The sequence below is a fragment of the Sebastes umbrosus genome, chromosome 10 (genome assembly GCF_015220745.1).
Source record: "Sebastes umbrosus isolate fSebUmb1 chromosome 10, fSebUmb1.pri, whole genome shotgun sequence".
In the NCBI taxonomy this organism is placed as follows: Eukaryota; Metazoa; Chordata; class Actinopteri; order Perciformes; family Sebastidae; genus Sebastes; species Sebastes umbrosus.
In genome coordinates this window covers 12,056,115-12,073,855 of record NC_051278.1, presented here as the reverse complement: position 1 = coordinate 12,073,855, position 17,741 = coordinate 12,056,115, and the positions used below count along the sequence as shown (strand labels likewise).

The window sequence follows — 17,741 nt, the reverse complement described above, 5'->3', positions numbered from 1 at the left end:
GGAGCAATGACCATCAGTCACCACCTCCACCTGGTGGAGAGGAGCAATGACCATCAGTCACCACCTCCACCTGGAGGAGAGGAGCAATGACCATCAGTCACCACCTCCACCTGGAGGAGAGGAGCAATGACCATCAGTCACCACCTCCACCTGGAGGAGAGGAGCAATGACCATCAGTCACCACCTCCACCTGGAGGAGAGGAGCAATGACCATCAGTCACCACCTCCACCTGGAGGAGAGGAGCAATGACCATCAGTCACCACCTCCACCTGGAGGAGAGGAGCAATGACCATCAGTCACCACCTCCACCTGGTGGAGCAATGACCATCAGTCACCTCCTCCACCTGGAGGAGAGGAGCAATGACCATCAGTCACCACCTCCACCTGAAGGAGAAATGACCATCAGTCACCTCCTCCACCTGGAGGAGAGGAGCAATGACCATCAGTCACCACCTCCACCTGGAGGAGAGGAGCAATGACCATCAGTCACCACCTCCACCTGGAGGAGAGGAGCAATGACCATCAGTCACCACCTCCACCTGGAGACCTTGTCCCTGGTTAGGCTTCTAAGAAAAAAAAAAAAAAAAAAAAAAAAATACAGAATAGCACATCTTACATAAAATCACATAATACAACATTGTACATTACAATCAATTTACATATGTACTGTATGTTCCCAATCAATAATCATTGATCACAGGTTTGGTTTAGTTTCAGCCAGTGATTCATCTTTTCATTAAACGTTTTCAGGTCAGGTTTTATTTTTATTTCCAGGTATCGACATCAGGATCACAAAACACCAGCAAACACCTCAGTTGGCCAAAAAAACACAATTACATTTTTTCACAAACTGATTATAGATTTCTGGATTAGAACAAGGACTTTTTCTTCTAAACTATGATATTAAAGAGTATTTTCAGTTCACATGGATGACCTTTAATGCTTAGAGGTCTGTTAGTAATATTCTAACAAAGGAGGACGGTCTGCAGGACAGATAATAATGCACTATACTCACTTTTTTAATAGTCTTGTATCACAGCTGTTACCCTGCACTATATTCAGTTTTAGAGGTGTTCTTCATCTCCTTGTATTTTTATATCTGGTATATTTTTTTGTACTTCATACTACTAACTTTTTTACTGCCTTTTTACTAACATGTTTTGCACTATGGAACTGTGTCGCTGTAAACTTGAATTTTCCTCGGGATTAATAAAGTTACTATCTATCTATTTTTCAATCTATCTTTCTATCTATCTATCTATCTATCTATCTATTTATCTATCTATCTATCTATCTATCTGTCTGTCCGTCTAAAACGGAGCGTTTCAGACTGAGGGGTGAATACAGGTATATTCAGGCAGACAGTATGAGGAAAATAAAGTGTTTTTTTTTACATTACAGCATGTAAACATGTTCTAGTAGAAACACAAAATACAAGTATGAACCTGAAAATGAGCATGATATGTCCCCTTTAAGAAAACTGTTATAATATAGTTTCAGTGTTTTGCCTCTAGATGTCGCTGGCTGGCCGCCATTCCTGATGACGTCACATGTGTAGCAGTTAAAAGCCCGATGACTGCAGTAGATCCTCGCCGGGTGCGGTGGCGCGCGCCTGTAATCCAAGTCACTGGGAGGCTGAGGCTGGCGGAGCGTTTGAGCTCAGGAGTTCTGAGCTGCAGCGGACTATGCCGATCGGGTGTCCGCACTAAGTTCGGTATCGATATGGTGCTCCTGGGGGAGCCCGGGACCACCAGGTCGTCTAAGGAGGGGTGCACCGGCCCAGGTCGGAGACGGAGCAGGCCAAAGCCCCCGTGCCGCTCAGTAGTGGGATCGCGCCTGTGAATAGACGCTGTAGTGCAGCCTGAGTAATACAGCGGGACCCAGTCTTTTAGCACTCTTTCTACTGTTACACCAACAACTGAGACCACACACACGATCCTTACATCTTACAACTGATTCATTTACATCTCTTTAGTCACATGGAAACCTTCACAAACCAGCTGGGTTTGTGTGTCCAACACCACCTCCACCTGGAGGAGAGGAGCAATGACCATCAGTCACCACCTCCACCTGGAGGAGAGGAGCAATGACCATCAGTCACCACCTCCACCTGGAGGAGAGGAGCAATGACCATCAGTCACCACCTCCACCTGGAGGAGAGGAGCAATGACCATCAGTCACCACCTCCACCTGGAGGAGAGGAGCAATGACCATCAGTCACCACCTCCACCTGGAGGAGAGGAGCAATGACCATCAGTCACCACCTCCACCTGGAGGAGAGGAGCAATGACCATCAGTCACCACCTCCACCTGGAGGAGAGGAGCAATGACCATCAGTCACCACCTCCACCTGGAAGAGAGGAGCAATGACCAACACACCAGTCAAAGCAGCATCACAGATGAAGAGGAAAGCATTCCCAAACATGTCTGTTTTTCTCTTCATAATAAAGAAAATATGTCTACAATAATTATTCCAGGTGTAAAATTCAGGATCACAAACATTTAACAGTGTTAATATTTATTTTACTTTATTCTTTTTAATCTTGCCTTAATTTGATTTGCACCCTGACTGAAAGCCAGCCACCCCCACCCCTTCTCAAGCACACACAATGTACACAGACACATAATATTGATCTTTCCCAGTTATGTTGGCTTTTTTAAAGTTTTCTTTATTTATTTCTTTATTTCTTTTGTTATCTATCAATATATTTTTCATTAATTCATTTAATTTTATCCGTTTTTGTAATAATTTTAAACTGTAGTAGAGCATGCAGAATAAACTGTATGTGTAATAGTTGTAGGAAGTTGTAGTACCGCCATTTGGCCACTACGAAAATCTGCGTCAAAGCCTGGCGCTGTTCCTGTGGGCTTGCAAAATATCAGTGAAGAAGAAGAAGACTTCCTGTACCAGAGGGATCTACTTCCGGTGCCTTCATGTGTGCACATGTGGTAAACAAGCATCTGTCTCCCTCCCTCGGAGAGCAAGCATGGACTCTTCAGCAAAGTGGAATAATCTGCAGAAAGGTCCGAGTCTAAAGAACCTGACAGAAGGAGGATTTGGTGTCCTGAAGGAGTCTCAACATGGAGCTGTTCAGGACTTGACCAAAGCTCACATCGAGTCGTTTGACCAGGCTGTAACTGAGGGGCTCAGTCGGGTTGTTCAGGTCAGTTTAACTCTCTGAGCAAAGTTTTAAACCACATGAACATAGTATTGCCTTCACAGTTGAACATTTAAACTAAACTGGGGAAAAAAAGTTTGGAAACTTGTGTTTGGTCGATTATTTCTCTGTTGTTATAATGCTAATTAACAACAATATATTGCAATATCAAATATCAAATATATATATATATATATGTATATATATATATATATATATACATATATATATAAAATAAAAACATGAAGTAGAGGAGTAAATAAAAGACAGTGTGAGTTATATGTAAATTATATATATACATATATACAATACATTAAGCAAATTACAATATATAGATATTTAAAAAGAACATGGAAATGGTAGAAAACAATGGAGAAATAATTTGTTTTGTCAATAAAACAAACAAACAAACAAATAAAAACGACTAACAACAATATATTGCAATATAAAATATATATAAAATAACATGAAGTAGAGGAGTAAATAAAAGACAGTGTGAGTTACATCTAAATTATATACACATATATACAATACATTAAGCAAATTACAATATATAGATATTTAAAGAGAACATGGAAATTGTAGAAAACAATAGAGAAATAATTTGTTGTGTCAATAAAACAAATAAAAAACAATTAACAACAATATATTGCAATATTAAATGTGTATATATATATATATAAAAATAAAATAAAAACATGAAGTAGAGGAGTAAATAAAAGACAGAGTGTAAGTTATATCTAAACTGGGAAAATCATCCAATCCACCAAACAACTCAAAACAAGAGTCAATGCCAACAGGATAATACACTGTTTACCATTGGCAGAGCATTTTGGCAAATTTTTCTTGGGTGCTACCCACATAATCAGCTGTGCTGCTCATCACACAAATGCATGATCCTTACAAGTTGGATATCATTATGAAGGTAAATAAACAGGCTTTCCAACCATGTAAAATACAATGCCAATTAGCATTGTAACAACAGAGAAATTATCCACCAAACACAAGTTTCCAAACTTTTTTCCCCCAGTTCATATGAAGTATTGCTTTTAGCCGTGTTTGCTAACAGTTTGTTCCGAGTACATTTTGTTTATTTGTGAGAAGCTAAGACATAATATCAATTTAGGACACATTGTACTTATCTATAATTCTCAAAATCCCGAGCTTTTTAATATAATATGAAAACGAAGGAGCTGTAATTTGTTTAGCTAGCTTGCTAGCATCAATACTCTGTGAAAGTATGCACCAGGTAGCTTTATTCCCTCCAAACAGCCCCTTTCATTGTCTGTTTTGGTGACATTTGGTACATTTATTGTTCTCACAATCTGTTGCTTTGTTACCTTCTGTCAGTCTTTTTCTTTCAACGATTTTTTTGTGATTTGACATTTGTCTTTTTCAGGCCATCCCTCCCTTGGAGTTCACGTTCAAAAATGAGAGGATTGGCCTTGCGTTTGTTGAAGCCACCCTCTACAACCCAATGGTCGCCAAAGGGAGCATCTGCAGGGAAATGAAGTTGTTTCCAGCAGAGTGCAGGGGAAGAAGATGTACATACAAAGGAAAGCTGGTGGTAAGTCTGGGATGTGTGCAAACAAGGAAGTGCTAAACTAAAGGATTGTCCAATTTTGGATGTAAACTGCTTGTGAGGGGCGTGATAACACTTTGGTCAGTTCTTTAATTTTTTTTTTGGTATCATCTCAGGCTGACGTCAGCTGGTCAATCAACGGAGTTCCCAAAGGCATCATCAAACAGTCCATGGGTCACGTGCCAATCATGGTGAAATCCAAGCTGTGTAACCTGCATGGCATGTCCCCCAAAGAGCTTGTAGAACACCACGAAGAAGCAGAGGTAAGACACACATTTGAAACATTTGCAAGATGAACAGAAATGCATTGCATGCATCCATTTTTATTAATATTAATAAAGTAAAAACTCTTTGACATTAACAGGAAATGGGAGGTTATTTCATTGTGAATGGGAATGAGAAGGTTATCCGAATGCTGATAATGCCTAGGAGGAACTATCCGATCGCCATGTCAAGACCAAAGTGGAAGAGCAGAGGCCAGGGATACACTCAGTATGGTAAATATAAAGCAGTATAATAGTAGTATATAATATTCTAGGCTCAACTATTACAGCTGCATATCTTTTAAAATGGATCTCATCAGAAATTCCTTCTCACAGGTATTTCCATGCGTTGCGTGAAGGAAGAGCACACTGGCGTCAACATGAACCTCCATTATCTGGAAAACGGGACTGTGATGCTGAACTTCATTTATCAGAAGGAACTCTTCTTCCTCCCACTAGGTTTTGCACTTAAGGTAGTAATCATGTGTTTTTATAAATGAACAAATCTACAGCATTCATTATTGAGTGAAAAGAGAGATGATAAATCTACATAATATCTTAGACAAAAATAATAAAATAAAAGGTATAAACTCTTTTTTTATATGTTAATACAGCTCATTTGCTCTGTGCTATCCTCCAGGCCCTGGCGGACTTCACAGATTTCCAAATCTACCAGGAACTTATCAAGGGCCATGAGGACAATTCTTTCTATAAGAGCTGTGCATCTGAGATGCTGCGCATTGTGATGGAGGAGGGCTGCACCACCCGCAGCAAGGTGCTTAATTACCTCGGAGAGCGCTTCAGGGTTAAGATGAACCTTCCTGAGTGGTACACAAACGAGCAGTGTGCACACTTCCTGCTAGAGTACGTTTCTTTTCATCAACAGCCTGACAGAAACAACACTGATATTTTTTTTGTACATTTAGTGAATTTGGTTGTGTTCTGTTTTGACCAGTGAGTGCATCTGTATCCACCTGAAGACAGACATGGAGAAGTTCTACCTGCTGTGTCTGATGACCAGGAAGCTTTTCACGTTTGCCAAGCAGGAGTGTATGGAGGAAAACCCTGACAGCATTATGTGTCAGGAAGTGCTCACCCCCGGTCAGCTCTATCTCATGTTTATGAAGGTACAGTCATGAAGTCATTTGAACGAGCACCGATGATGTTTGTCCTTTATTGACCTCTGGTGATGACCATGTAAATGTTGTTTTTTTCTTTGAAATCTTGTTACGGATTTAACCCCTACGATATTCCCAACAGGAGAGACTGTCTGCCTGGTTGCAATCTGTGAAGCTGTCCTTTGAAAAGAAAGGCAGCAGAGTGAGTGGAAATTTGAGCCCTGAAAACATGATGAAGATATTCAACTTGGGCAGTGACCTGACCAAACCCTTTGAATATCTGCTGGCCACCGGGAACCTCAGCTCCAAGACAGGTACGGCTGTATGAGTACACATTGTGGTATAAATAAAATACAATTTTGTTCATCTATTAAATATATATTGTCTTCCCCTTTGTTTACAGGTCTTGGCATGCTGCAGAACACTGGCCTGTGTGTGGTAGCTGACAAGCTCAACTTCATCCGCTACCTCTCCCACTTCCGCTGCGTGCACAGAGGAGCAGCATTCGCCAAGATGAGGACCACCTCTGTTCGTAAGCTGCTGCCCGAGTCCTGGGGCTTCCTGTGTCCCGTCCACACTCCAGATGGAGAGCCTTGTGGACTCATGAACCACATGACGGCCATCTGTGAGATTGTGGCACCAACCTTGCCCACCATATCCCTGCCTGCTCTGCTCTGTTCCCTTGGTGAGTCAACAATTCTGCTAAATTAAGCCATGAGGCCCAAATGCAGTATGGATCATATGAGATTCCGTCCTTAAACATTGTCTGACACACATTTTAAAATCGTTTCGGTCTGTGGTGCCTAAGGTGTCACTCCAGTGGATGGATCTCCTGGCCAAGCCTTTTCAAACTGCTACCCTGTGGTCCTGGACGGGGCTGTTGTAGGCTGGGTGGAGACTGAATTAGTTCAAGTCGTGGTCGACTCCCTGCGCAGGTTCAAGGTATGTCAACTGTATAAGGTATACAATGTCAACGGTCTGTGCCAGCCACATTGTGTGTGCAGAAAACTGATGTTTAAAACAAACACCTTCAGGTGCTGAAAGAGAAGAAGATCCCTCCCTGGACTGAGATTGTTCTGGTTCCAAAAACAGGCAAGGCCAGCTTGTACCCAGGCCTGTTCCTCTTCACAACACCCTGCCGTATGGTGCGGCCCGTACGCAACTTGGCTCTTGGCCAGCAGGAATTGATTGGCACCTTTGAACAAGTATGTGTAAACTATGATTTTAAAAAGATGCTGTGGTAGTTATATTAGCCCAATACCTGAAGCACATAACTGTAAAGGTTGATTTGTTTTGCATATTTGCCGCTGAAACTTTTATCTAATCATATAATCGTTTTTCTATCTTGCGCAAGCTTTACATCAATGTAGGCATCTTGGAGGATGAGATCGAGCCAGGAGTGACCACACATCAGGAGCTCTTCCCTCACAGTATGCTCAGTGTGGTGGCTAGCTTCATCCCCTACTCAGACCACAACCAGAGTCCTAGGAACATGTACCAGTGTCAGATGGGTAAGTCTGAGACCACCGTTAGAGGCTCCAAACACCTACACACGTGTATAGGCTGATAAGATTCAAGTATTTCAATCCTTTCATTACCACTTTGAGCTCCTGTGAAGCATTGTGTCCATCAGAGATTAAACTCATTCTCTTTTCAGGTAAGCAGACTATGGGTTTCCCCCTGCACTCATTCATGGATCGCTCAGATAACAAGCTGTACCGGCTCCAGACCCCACAGAGCCCACTGGTCAGGCCCTCGATGTACGACCACTACAACCTGGACAACTACCCCAGCGGCACAAACGCCATCGTGGCCGTCATATCCTACACAGGCTACGACATGGAAGACGCCATGGTGAGTAAAACACAATAGTTACTGTAAGTTTTCCTGATAGAAATGGAGTGAAATCTTGACACAATTTGATCTTATTAGATTGTGAACAAGTCATCATGGGAAAGAGGCTTTGCCCATGGAAGTATCTACAAGACTGAGCTGGTGGACCTGGCAGACAAAGTGAGGGGAGACGACGGCATTGTGTTTGGGACCAAACCAGGTGACCCTAAAGTAAATGAAAAACTAGACGCTGATGGACTACCATACATTGGATCAACACTTCAGTATGGAGACCCCTTCTATGGCTACATCAACCTCAACACTGGCCAGACCTTCGTCAACTTCTACAAGTAAGTGTCAACATCTGTGTGCTCATTTCTTAATTATTATCTAAATATCTAGAAAAACAAATTCTTCAATGAATGTGATATCTCAGGAACACCTGGAGGGAATTTCTTCAAATTTGGCACAAACGCCCACTTGAACTCCAGGATGAACTGATTACATTTTAGTGGTTAAGGTAACTGTGACCTCACAAACCGTTTTTTTCACAAACAACCGGCATTCAATCTACTTCTCTATGTTCTCCTAGGAGCCAAGAGGCCTGCGTTGTGGACAATATAAAGATCTGCAGCAATGACACTGGCTCAGGCCGTTTTAAACGTGTCTGCATCACCGTACGAGTGCCACGAAATCCCACCATTGGTGACAAGTTTGCCAGTCGCCACGGTCAGAAGGGCATCCTGAGTCGCCTGTGGCCGGCCGAGGACATGCCCTTCACAGAGAGCGGCATGGCTCCTGACATCCTGTTCAACCCCCACGGCTTCCCCTCCCGCATGACCATCGGGATGCTGATTGAGAGCATGGCGGGCAAGTCTGGCGCCCTACACGGCCTGAGCCACGACGCCACGCCCTTCACCTTCTCAGAGGAGAACTCTGCGCTCGAGTACTTTGGTGAAATGCTCAAGGCAGGTGGATATAACTACTACGGCACGGAGCGGCTGTATAGTGGAGTGAGTGGCCAAGAGCTAGAGGCCGACATCTTCATTGGAGTCGTCTATTACCAGCGGCTACGTCACATGGTCTCCGACAAGTTCCAGGTGAGGACCACCGGAGCACGAGACAAGGTGACCAACCAGCCAGTGGGAGGGAGGAACATCCAGGGAGGTATCCGTTTTGGGGAGATGGAGCGAGACGCCCTGCTGGCCCACGGCTCTTCATTCCTGCTTCATGATCGCCTCTTCAACTGCTCGGACCGATCAGTAACTCAGGTGTGTGTCGACTGCGGCAGCCTGCTCTCCCCTCTGTTAGAGAAACCACCACCCTACTGGTCGGCCATGCGCCACCGTAAGACTGTCTGCACTCTGTGTGGTAAAAGTGACTCTATTGACTCCGTGTCTGTTCCTTATGTCTTCCGCTACTTTGTGGCCGAGCTCGCAGCAATGAACATCAAAGTGAAATTAGATGTTAAGTAAAATTTTGCAGGATATCCAGCAAAGATCCATGCCTTAAATGCGACAAATCAAAAGAAAGTGTCTATTTTGAATCTGCTGTTTGTGTTTTATTAAAATGGGTTTTTCTATCCTATGAAGCTGCTACAGAAAGATTAAAAAACAAACTGTAAAGCCATGATGTGTCAGAATAACCAAGTTCCTGAACATTTTATCTCCTTTGTCAAAAATGTTTTATTAGTCAAGACTTTGAGGAAATGACAGAGTAGCAGCAGATGTGTTGATATCTGTTATGGTATGTAAAAATAACCCAAAGGTATTTTTGTACAGTCATACTGAGTGTTGAATAAAAATGATGCTGTACCAAGAATTCAGTGTAAGTACCAACTCCACACTCCATTTATTACAAATAATAATCATGCTTTAAAATCAGATCCAAGTTAAAGAAAAGAATCAGCAAAATGTATTTAAAAGTAAAAGTACTCATTCTGCAGGAAAATGGTCCCTGTGACAATATACAACATTATTAGATTGTTGATCTATCAAGACATAAGTAGAATTTATTTTTTATGTTTCAAAAGGTTAGTAACCACTGGCTTAATCTTTAACAATCTATTGTATTTGATAAATCACATGTTTATTTTAATGTACATTTTTAAACTGAACAGTAACTATAGCTGTCAGACAAATGTAGTGGAATGAAAACAACTGCTTCCTTCTGAAATGTAGTGGAGTAGAATAGAAATATGTATACTACAAGTAAAAACTACCCTCGTTGAAAATTGATCATGACATCCATCTTTTAACATATCTATGATTACAAATCCAACTTAAAGGGACGGTCCTCCCCATTCACTTGTTTCCCACATGGTTTCAGTTACCAGTTGTCCTTATTTCAGTTGCTGTAGAATACCTGGCAGGTCCAGCACAGTAGGGATAGTGTAGTCTGGTTTCACTGAACCATCTGGCACAGCACCTCCTGCACTGCTGATCCAAACTGTAGCTCGTACTTTGGCATTAAAGCCCCCCTGAATATCTGTGTCCAGAGAGTCTCCCACTATAACACAATCCTGGGCCTCCAGCTCCAGCTTGTTAAAACAAAATTTGAAGATGGAGATGAATGGTTTCTGCTCTGCATGTTCTCCCCCGATCACAATGGCATCGAAGAACTCCTCACATCCGACTGCCTTCACTTTCTCTCTCTGAGTCTGAGCTTCCCCGTTGGTCAGCAGCAGCAGCTTGTATCTGCTGCGCAGTTGTTTCAGGAGGTTGCTTATTTCAGGGGACAGACTGAGAACCTCCAGGCGACTGTTTTTCCACATGTAGTAGCACTTAGCTGCTAATGAGGATGTGGAACGACTGCCCACAGCCTCCTGGATGCTCTCCTGCCAGTGACCCACACGAACCTCATCAATGGATCTGCCAGCCGAGGGGTCGAAGCTCTCATGCAAAAGCTTCTGCTTGAACTTGTCACAAATGGTGCTGATGGTGTTTTCATCAAGGGCCAGCGTGGTCTTCAAAAGTTCAGTGGTCTGTAAGATTCAAACAACAGATATTTAAAAAAACAAAAACATGTATATCTAATTCAGCAGTAAACCACAAAACGTCAGCCTCGAGATTGTTTTAAAGTTTTAGGCTAAAGCGCATTATATTTAGGTGGATGTGTGGCTCTTAGCAACCGGTTACCATGTAAAAATACACATTTTTGGTCAGAATCAGGCATGGAAATTCCAGTATGTAAGATCCTCTTAAAGACACTATTTAATTAAAGAATAAAATTAAAATTGTATATGATACTTCAGCCTATATTCCTATCTTCTTCATATCTATGGCTGCATGTTTTGCATAAAAAAAAGACAGTTATTCACTTTTTAAGACACTTTCTGGAGACGATTACTAGAAGGCTGCTGGTTCGTCATTGTTCTAACCAAACCAGGCAAAAAGTACTTTTCATATTCAGTATTTAAATCCTCATTCAGGATTCATGAATGCCTCTTAATCTTGCATTGCTGGGTCACTTAAAGTGGCAGTAGGCAGAATATTTTTGGCATCATTGGGCAAAAATTCCATAATAACCTTTCAGCATATTGTAATTCAAGTGTTCTGAGAGAAAACTAGACTTCTGAACCTCCTCATGGCTCTTTTTTAGGCTTTAGGAAATCTAGCCCGTGACGGGAGACTTTGACCAATCACAGGTCATTTCATTGAGAGAGCGTTCCTATTGGCTGGGCTCCGGTCATGTGACCAGAACTTGGCGTTCCTTCACCAGATTTCACAATGGCGGCCGCTTCAAAAACTTTCTCATTTTACAGCTAAACCGTGCACTACAAGATGATTCTGAAAACATTTGAGGCGAGAAATAGACATTAATGTGACATAATATTGATTCATATTTGATTGGCGCTGCCTAGTTTGACCGTTTGGTCGGAGATTGCGAGTGATTGACAGCCGGCTCTCGTAGAGGGCAGCAGACCTCAGATCAGCTCTTACTGCTTGTTTTCCTCTGGTATGTGAAATCTTGCAGATGTTGTTAGGAGCACCGGAGGACACAGAGGCACATGATTTTTGTCAGGTTACCTGTTTCATGTACTACTGTCCCGATATAGCGACCGTTTTATAAAAATAACTTTTTTTAATCATATTTGATCCAATCTCGCCTACTTCAGCTTTAAGTGCAATCAAAATATTTTGTTATATATTATATTATATTTTGTTTTATATATAAATATTATATTTTGTTATATATATATATATATATATATATATATATATATATATATATATATATTACATTTTGTTATATATATATTATTTTATTTTAATGTAAATTATTAATCTGAACAGTAACTATAGCTGTCAGACAAATGTAGTAGAGTAAAAAAACAACTGCTTCCTTCTGAGTGGAGTGGAGTAGAATAGAAATAGGCATACTACTTTATTACAAATAATAATCTTGCTTTAAAATCAGATCCAAGTTAAAGAAAAGTATCAACAAAATGTATTTAAAAGTAAAAGTACTCATTCTGCAGGAAAAGGGCCCCTGTGACAATATATAACATTATTAGATTGATGATCTATCAAGACATAAGTAGAATTTATTTGTTTATGTTTCAAAAGGTTAGTAACCACTGGCTTAATCTTTAACAATCTATTGTATTTGATAAATCATCTGTTTATTTTAATGTACATTTTTAAACTGAACAGTAACTATAGCTGTCAGACAAATGTAGTGGAGTAGAAACAACAACTGCTTCCTTCTGAGTGGAGTAGAATAGAAATATGCGTACTACGAGCAAAGTGTTAAAATTCCCAGCGCCTTTGAACGCCCCTCAGCCATTCAGAAATGAACCCCGGTGACACACAGTCACCAATAACACCCATTTTAGCTCAACATAGCCACTTAAAGCGAACTGAATTATACACATAAATAAGGTTTATCGTCCGGGAGACAGTAAATCCACGCCATGGATGTATTAAAAGAACAATAAACGCCCTTTTAACCCGTCTAAACTGAGTTTATTGAGCACTTCCGGTTCCAGCTGACGTTACAAAACGTTGAAGCTAACTTTAAATGCTACACGAAGAATAACAGACATTATTACCTTTCTTATCGCCTCTCTACCTGCTTGTTTTGTTCTTATGAGCGTGTTGTCCAAGTCAAACAGTATCGCCTTCACAGCATTACCGTCCATAGCCGGAGAACAGTGTTTATTTACACCTAAATACTGGTCGCTTCGCTTCGGGGTCGATTTATTGCGGACCATAGCTGCGGACGTCCTGCCGGGTGAACTGCATCATGGGAGTTGTAGTTTTGTGTGCATAAATGTGCAGCAGCACTTGCAAGTTTCCACCTCCAGAGGACACCATTAAATCAAAAATATAGTTTTTTTTTTGTTTTTTGCCAGCAGTTCATAAGTTTCTCAATGAGCTCTCCACACTGATATCAGCTGCTCCACTTATAATGACCTACATTACATGACAATACATTAAATTACAATGTGTGTGTCATTTAAAGGAAATATTGGACTGCTTATACATAAATAATAGTATAGATGTGGAGATACTACAGTTACAAAAATATTTTTATACCTTGAGAGCCATTAAATCAAAAATATAGATTTTTATTTTTTTATCAGCAGTTCATAAGTTTCTCAATGAGCTCTCCACTTATAATGACCTACATTACATGACAATACATTAAATTAAATTACAATGTCTGTCATTTAAGGGAAATATTGGCCTGCTTATACATAAGCAATAATACAGATGTAGAAATATTAAGTTACAAAACAATGTTTATACCTCCAGAGGACACCATTAAATCAAAATATAGATTTATTTTTTTGCCAGCAGTTCACAAGTTTCTCAATGAGCTCTCCACACTGATATCAGCTGCACCACTTATAATGACCTACATTACATGACAATACATTCAATCACAATGTGTGTGTGTGTGTCATTTAAAGGTACTATATGTAACATTTTACATGTCTTAATCACTTTATATTGCCAATGTGTGAACGGATTGTAACGTAACTTAAAAAACTGAGACCTTCCTCGACTTGTTCGGTCGCCTATAACAGCCTGTGTGTGGACTGATTTCTATGTAAAGGACTTGGAACTGTTTTGCCGGGACAATCCAAAGAAGCCATTGGTTGGTTTAGCTAATAAAGTAATTTTGAAAATTATAAGCTAGTTAGTATCCTGGAGCAAATGGTCCAAATAAAATATAGAAACATTTCAGAACATTATTGAAGGGATAATGCCCGACAAGGGGTCCATTATCAGGAATTAATGAACAATGTGGTGGGATGTCAGGATGCTGACTGTAGGTGTCATTAATGGGGATGGCTGGCGTTGTCCAGTATGGCCAGCAGTCTGTTGAGTTTTCTTTCCTCTGCCACCGTCACCAGAGAGTCGAGCTCTTGGTCAGCTTGTCCAGCCTCGAGGTGTCCCTCTTAGTTGTGTAGTACAGATGTAGAAATACTACAGTTACAAAATTTTTTTTTTTACAAATCCCCAAATTCTAAGGTCTGTGATGGAAGAAGTACTCAATCAATCATTCAATCAATCAAGCTTTATTTATATAACACCTTTCAAACAAGTCAAATGCAATTCAAAGTGTTGTACAGACAATTGACAAAATGTATAATGTTAAACATGGATTTAGAGACTTATGCACACCAAAACAACCAATATAAAAGTTCATTGAATAAGAGAGCAATAAAAGATAGGTATTTAAGATAATAAAAGATAAATAAAATGCAAGGAAATAAAAATAAATAAATAAAAATGATGAAACTGCACAAAATAAGCAGATTGTATTAAAATAATGACATTTTAATAAAATAGAATAAAAGTGATAATGATCAACAATAAAACATTGATTAAATAAAATATAGTAAAATAAACACTATAAATATGATGATAAATAAAATACGTATGAACAATAAAACCATCAAATTATAAAATTATAAAACACTACATAAAAGCCAGACTACTCAGAACCTTTACTTGATTAAAAGTAGTAATACCACAGTATAAAAATACTTTGTTACAAGTAAAAGTCCTGCATTCAAAATCTTACTTGAGTAAAAGTACAAAAGTTTTATTATCAAAATATACTTAAAGTAACAAAAGTACTTATTATTAAGCAGAATGGCCCATTTCAATATGTATATATATATATATATATATGTAGTGGAGAAGAAGTAGAAAGTAGTAGAAAATGGAAATACTCAAGCAAAGTACAAGTACCTCAAAGTTATACAAGGGTACAGTACTTGAGTAAATATACTTAGTTACATTACATCATTGTCTAAGGTTACTAGAGTCACTAGAGCATGCTTTATTCTGTTATATTAGACAGGCTTTATTTAAATATTTGACTGTGAAAGTACAATAAAGCAATTTAAAATAATAAAATATGAAAAAGTATCGAGGACTACAGGCACATGGCACACTAAAACCCACCATAGAAATATCAAAAGTGATTATTTTGTCAGAAAAAAAGGCAAAAATGGAACACTTTGACTTTTTGGACTCACTGTGTTTGAGACACCACACACCATTTTCCATTATGGACTACTTTTCCATTTGGCGGTGACTGAACTGTAAGCGAAACCTGCTTATATTACACTCTAAAATGATTTATAGACAGGAGTAATCAAAGGAAAACAATCACATGTCTAATTAAATGCCCTACGTGACTCTTGACCATGCACATTGCCAATTTAAACACATATTCCGTGACACGCACTCTTTCAAAATCAAAACATACCTCAATTCTTATGCAACCTGTCCTCTGACTCCTCTCTCATCTGGCAACGGGCCAGAGGTTCACACGCAACAGTGTGCAGGCCTGTTGCACTACCAGCTCTAATCAGAAATCACAACAATCCTTTCTCACATTACCTGACACTATTCTGATTGCGGCTCATGTGCTTGTGTCTTTAAGAGAACCTTGACCTAATTATTTCAATTACCTCTGACAAAAAATGTCAAAACATAAACTATAAATCAAGAAATGGTGAGAGGCCTAGCCTGCTATTATCTATCAGAACACACAACCTCTACCGCTTGCATGCGAAGGAGGAATATGCTTGTTTAAATGACATGACGTGCAGCAAATGAGCTCAAAACCTTTTATTACCCTTAACCTTAAAAAGGGAAGAGAAACATAAACAGTGTATGCATGAAGAGTGAACTTACAAGTAAAGATGGAATTTCCCTTTTGATGTAGGAGGGGAAAAAAAAGAAGCAAATGACTTCCCTAACAGTGTGACTCTTCCAAGAAAGTGCAGGCATCTGAAGGACTGGTGAGGCCTGATGTCTTTGTCTGCACGACACCATTCCTCTTTTATCTGTGTGGGTGGCCGTGGCTGCACATAGTCACACGCTATCTCTCAGCTGGGCACGGATCCCCCTCAAAGGCCGATTATTAAAGGTGTCATTCCACCACACACCTCATAGCCTCTCCAGAGCAGGAAGATAACACTTGAGTATATTTGATCTGCCTCGTTTTTCCATTAGTTAAAAGTAGGGCTGTCAATCGATTAAAATATTTAATATATACATATTAATCACGATAATCGCACATTTTTTGATCTGTTCAAAATGTACCTTAAAGGGAGATTCGTAAAGTATTCAATACTCTTATTAACATGGGAGTGGACAAATATGCTCCTTTATGCAAATATATGTATATATTTATTATTGGAAATCAATTAACAACACAAAACAATGACAGATATTGTTCAGAAACCCTCACAGGTACTGCATTTAGCATAAAAAAAAATATGCTCAAATCATAACATGGCAAACTGCAGCCCAACAGACAACAACAGCTGTCAATGTGTCAGTGTGCTGACTTGACTATGACTTGCCCCAAACTGCATGTGATTATCATAAAGTGGACATGTCTGTAAAGGGGAGACTCGTTGGTACCCATAGAACCCATTTTCATTCACATATCTTGAGGTCAGAGGTCAAGGGACCCCTTTGAAAATGGCCATGCCAGTTATTCCTTGCCAAAACTGAGCATAAGTTTAGAACGTTATTTAGCCTCCTTTGCAACAAGCTAGTATGACATGGTTGATACCAATGGATTCCTTAGGCTTTCTAGTTTCATTTGAAAACCGAGCCCGCTACAACCTAAAAATCACAAGTTGTGTTAATGCGTTAAAGAAATTAGTAGTGTTGAAACAAATTGGCGTTAAAAGCCCTAGTTAAAAGACTTTATTATCACCTATTATGTTTTTGTGACTCTCCCTTTGGTTCTTTATAATTGGGCTGTTCATCTGGGCCAGCGGTGTTTCTGATATATGGAGGCAGGTTGTGTTTTGAGCGTACGGGAGGCAGGTTTGCTCCTCTTTCATAACTAATTCTGGCTCAGGCCTGCATAGGACTAGTGTAAGCCAGAGAGACAGGTGAGTCTTTCGGCCAGCAGAGGAAGGAGCTTCAAAGGATGTTGGCTGCTCCTGGGTTTTAATTAGTGTCAGGTAATCTGAAGAGAATGAAGCCCTGAATAGTATTGGCATGTCCTGACCTCTACGTGACAGTACACATGTATATTAGGAAGTGTGCAGGTCACCTACAAATCAAGATATGAGCATTTCTTCATTTAGCTCGTCTGTGACACCTTTGACCGAGTGACACCAAATTCATTCTTTACAAACATTACGCAGCTGTAAAATATTGAACATTCTTCAGATCTGAAAGATTTGCATCAAATATGCCTACAATGCTGATGCGATAGAAAGGAGAACTGTCCTTTCTTTGTCATGGTGCTCCCATCAAGCCTCGCCTCTCCGATATAGAGACAAACTAAGGTCAC

At 40.0% G+C, this 17,741-nt stretch overlaps 2 protein-coding genes across 2 annotated transcripts; one reads left to right on the top strand and one right to left on the bottom strand.

Annotated features, from left to right (window-relative positions):
* Positions 1-2,988: 2,988 nt before the first annotated feature.
* On the top strand, positions 2,989-9,430 carry polr1b (RNA polymerase I subunit B). The gene is made up of 15 exons (XM_037782703.1): positions 2,989-3,165; positions 4,559-4,726; positions 4,858-5,004; positions 5,106-5,238; positions 5,341-5,477; positions 5,645-5,868; positions 5,960-6,131; positions 6,265-6,436; positions 6,526-6,807; positions 6,931-7,064; positions 7,157-7,327; positions 7,477-7,633; positions 7,780-7,976; positions 8,055-8,305; positions 8,548-9,430. Exons 1-15 carry the CDS (start codon positions 2,989-2,991, stop codon positions 9,428-9,430), a joined length of 3,405 nt encoding a protein of 1,134 aa, XP_037638631.1.
* Positions 9,431-9,615: 185 nt separating this feature from the next.
* On the bottom strand, positions 9,616-13,218 carry LOC119495839 (N-acetylneuraminic acid phosphatase). The gene is made up of 2 exons (XM_037782704.1): positions 13,009-13,218; positions 9,616-10,938 (listed from the first exon to the last, which is right to left on the bottom strand). Exons 1-2 carry the CDS (start codon positions 13,168-13,170, stop codon positions 10,297-10,299), a joined length of 804 nt encoding a protein of 267 aa, XP_037638632.1. The 5' UTR covers positions 13,171-13,218; the 3' UTR covers positions 9,616-10,296.
* Positions 13,219-17,741: the final 4,523 nt, after the last annotated feature.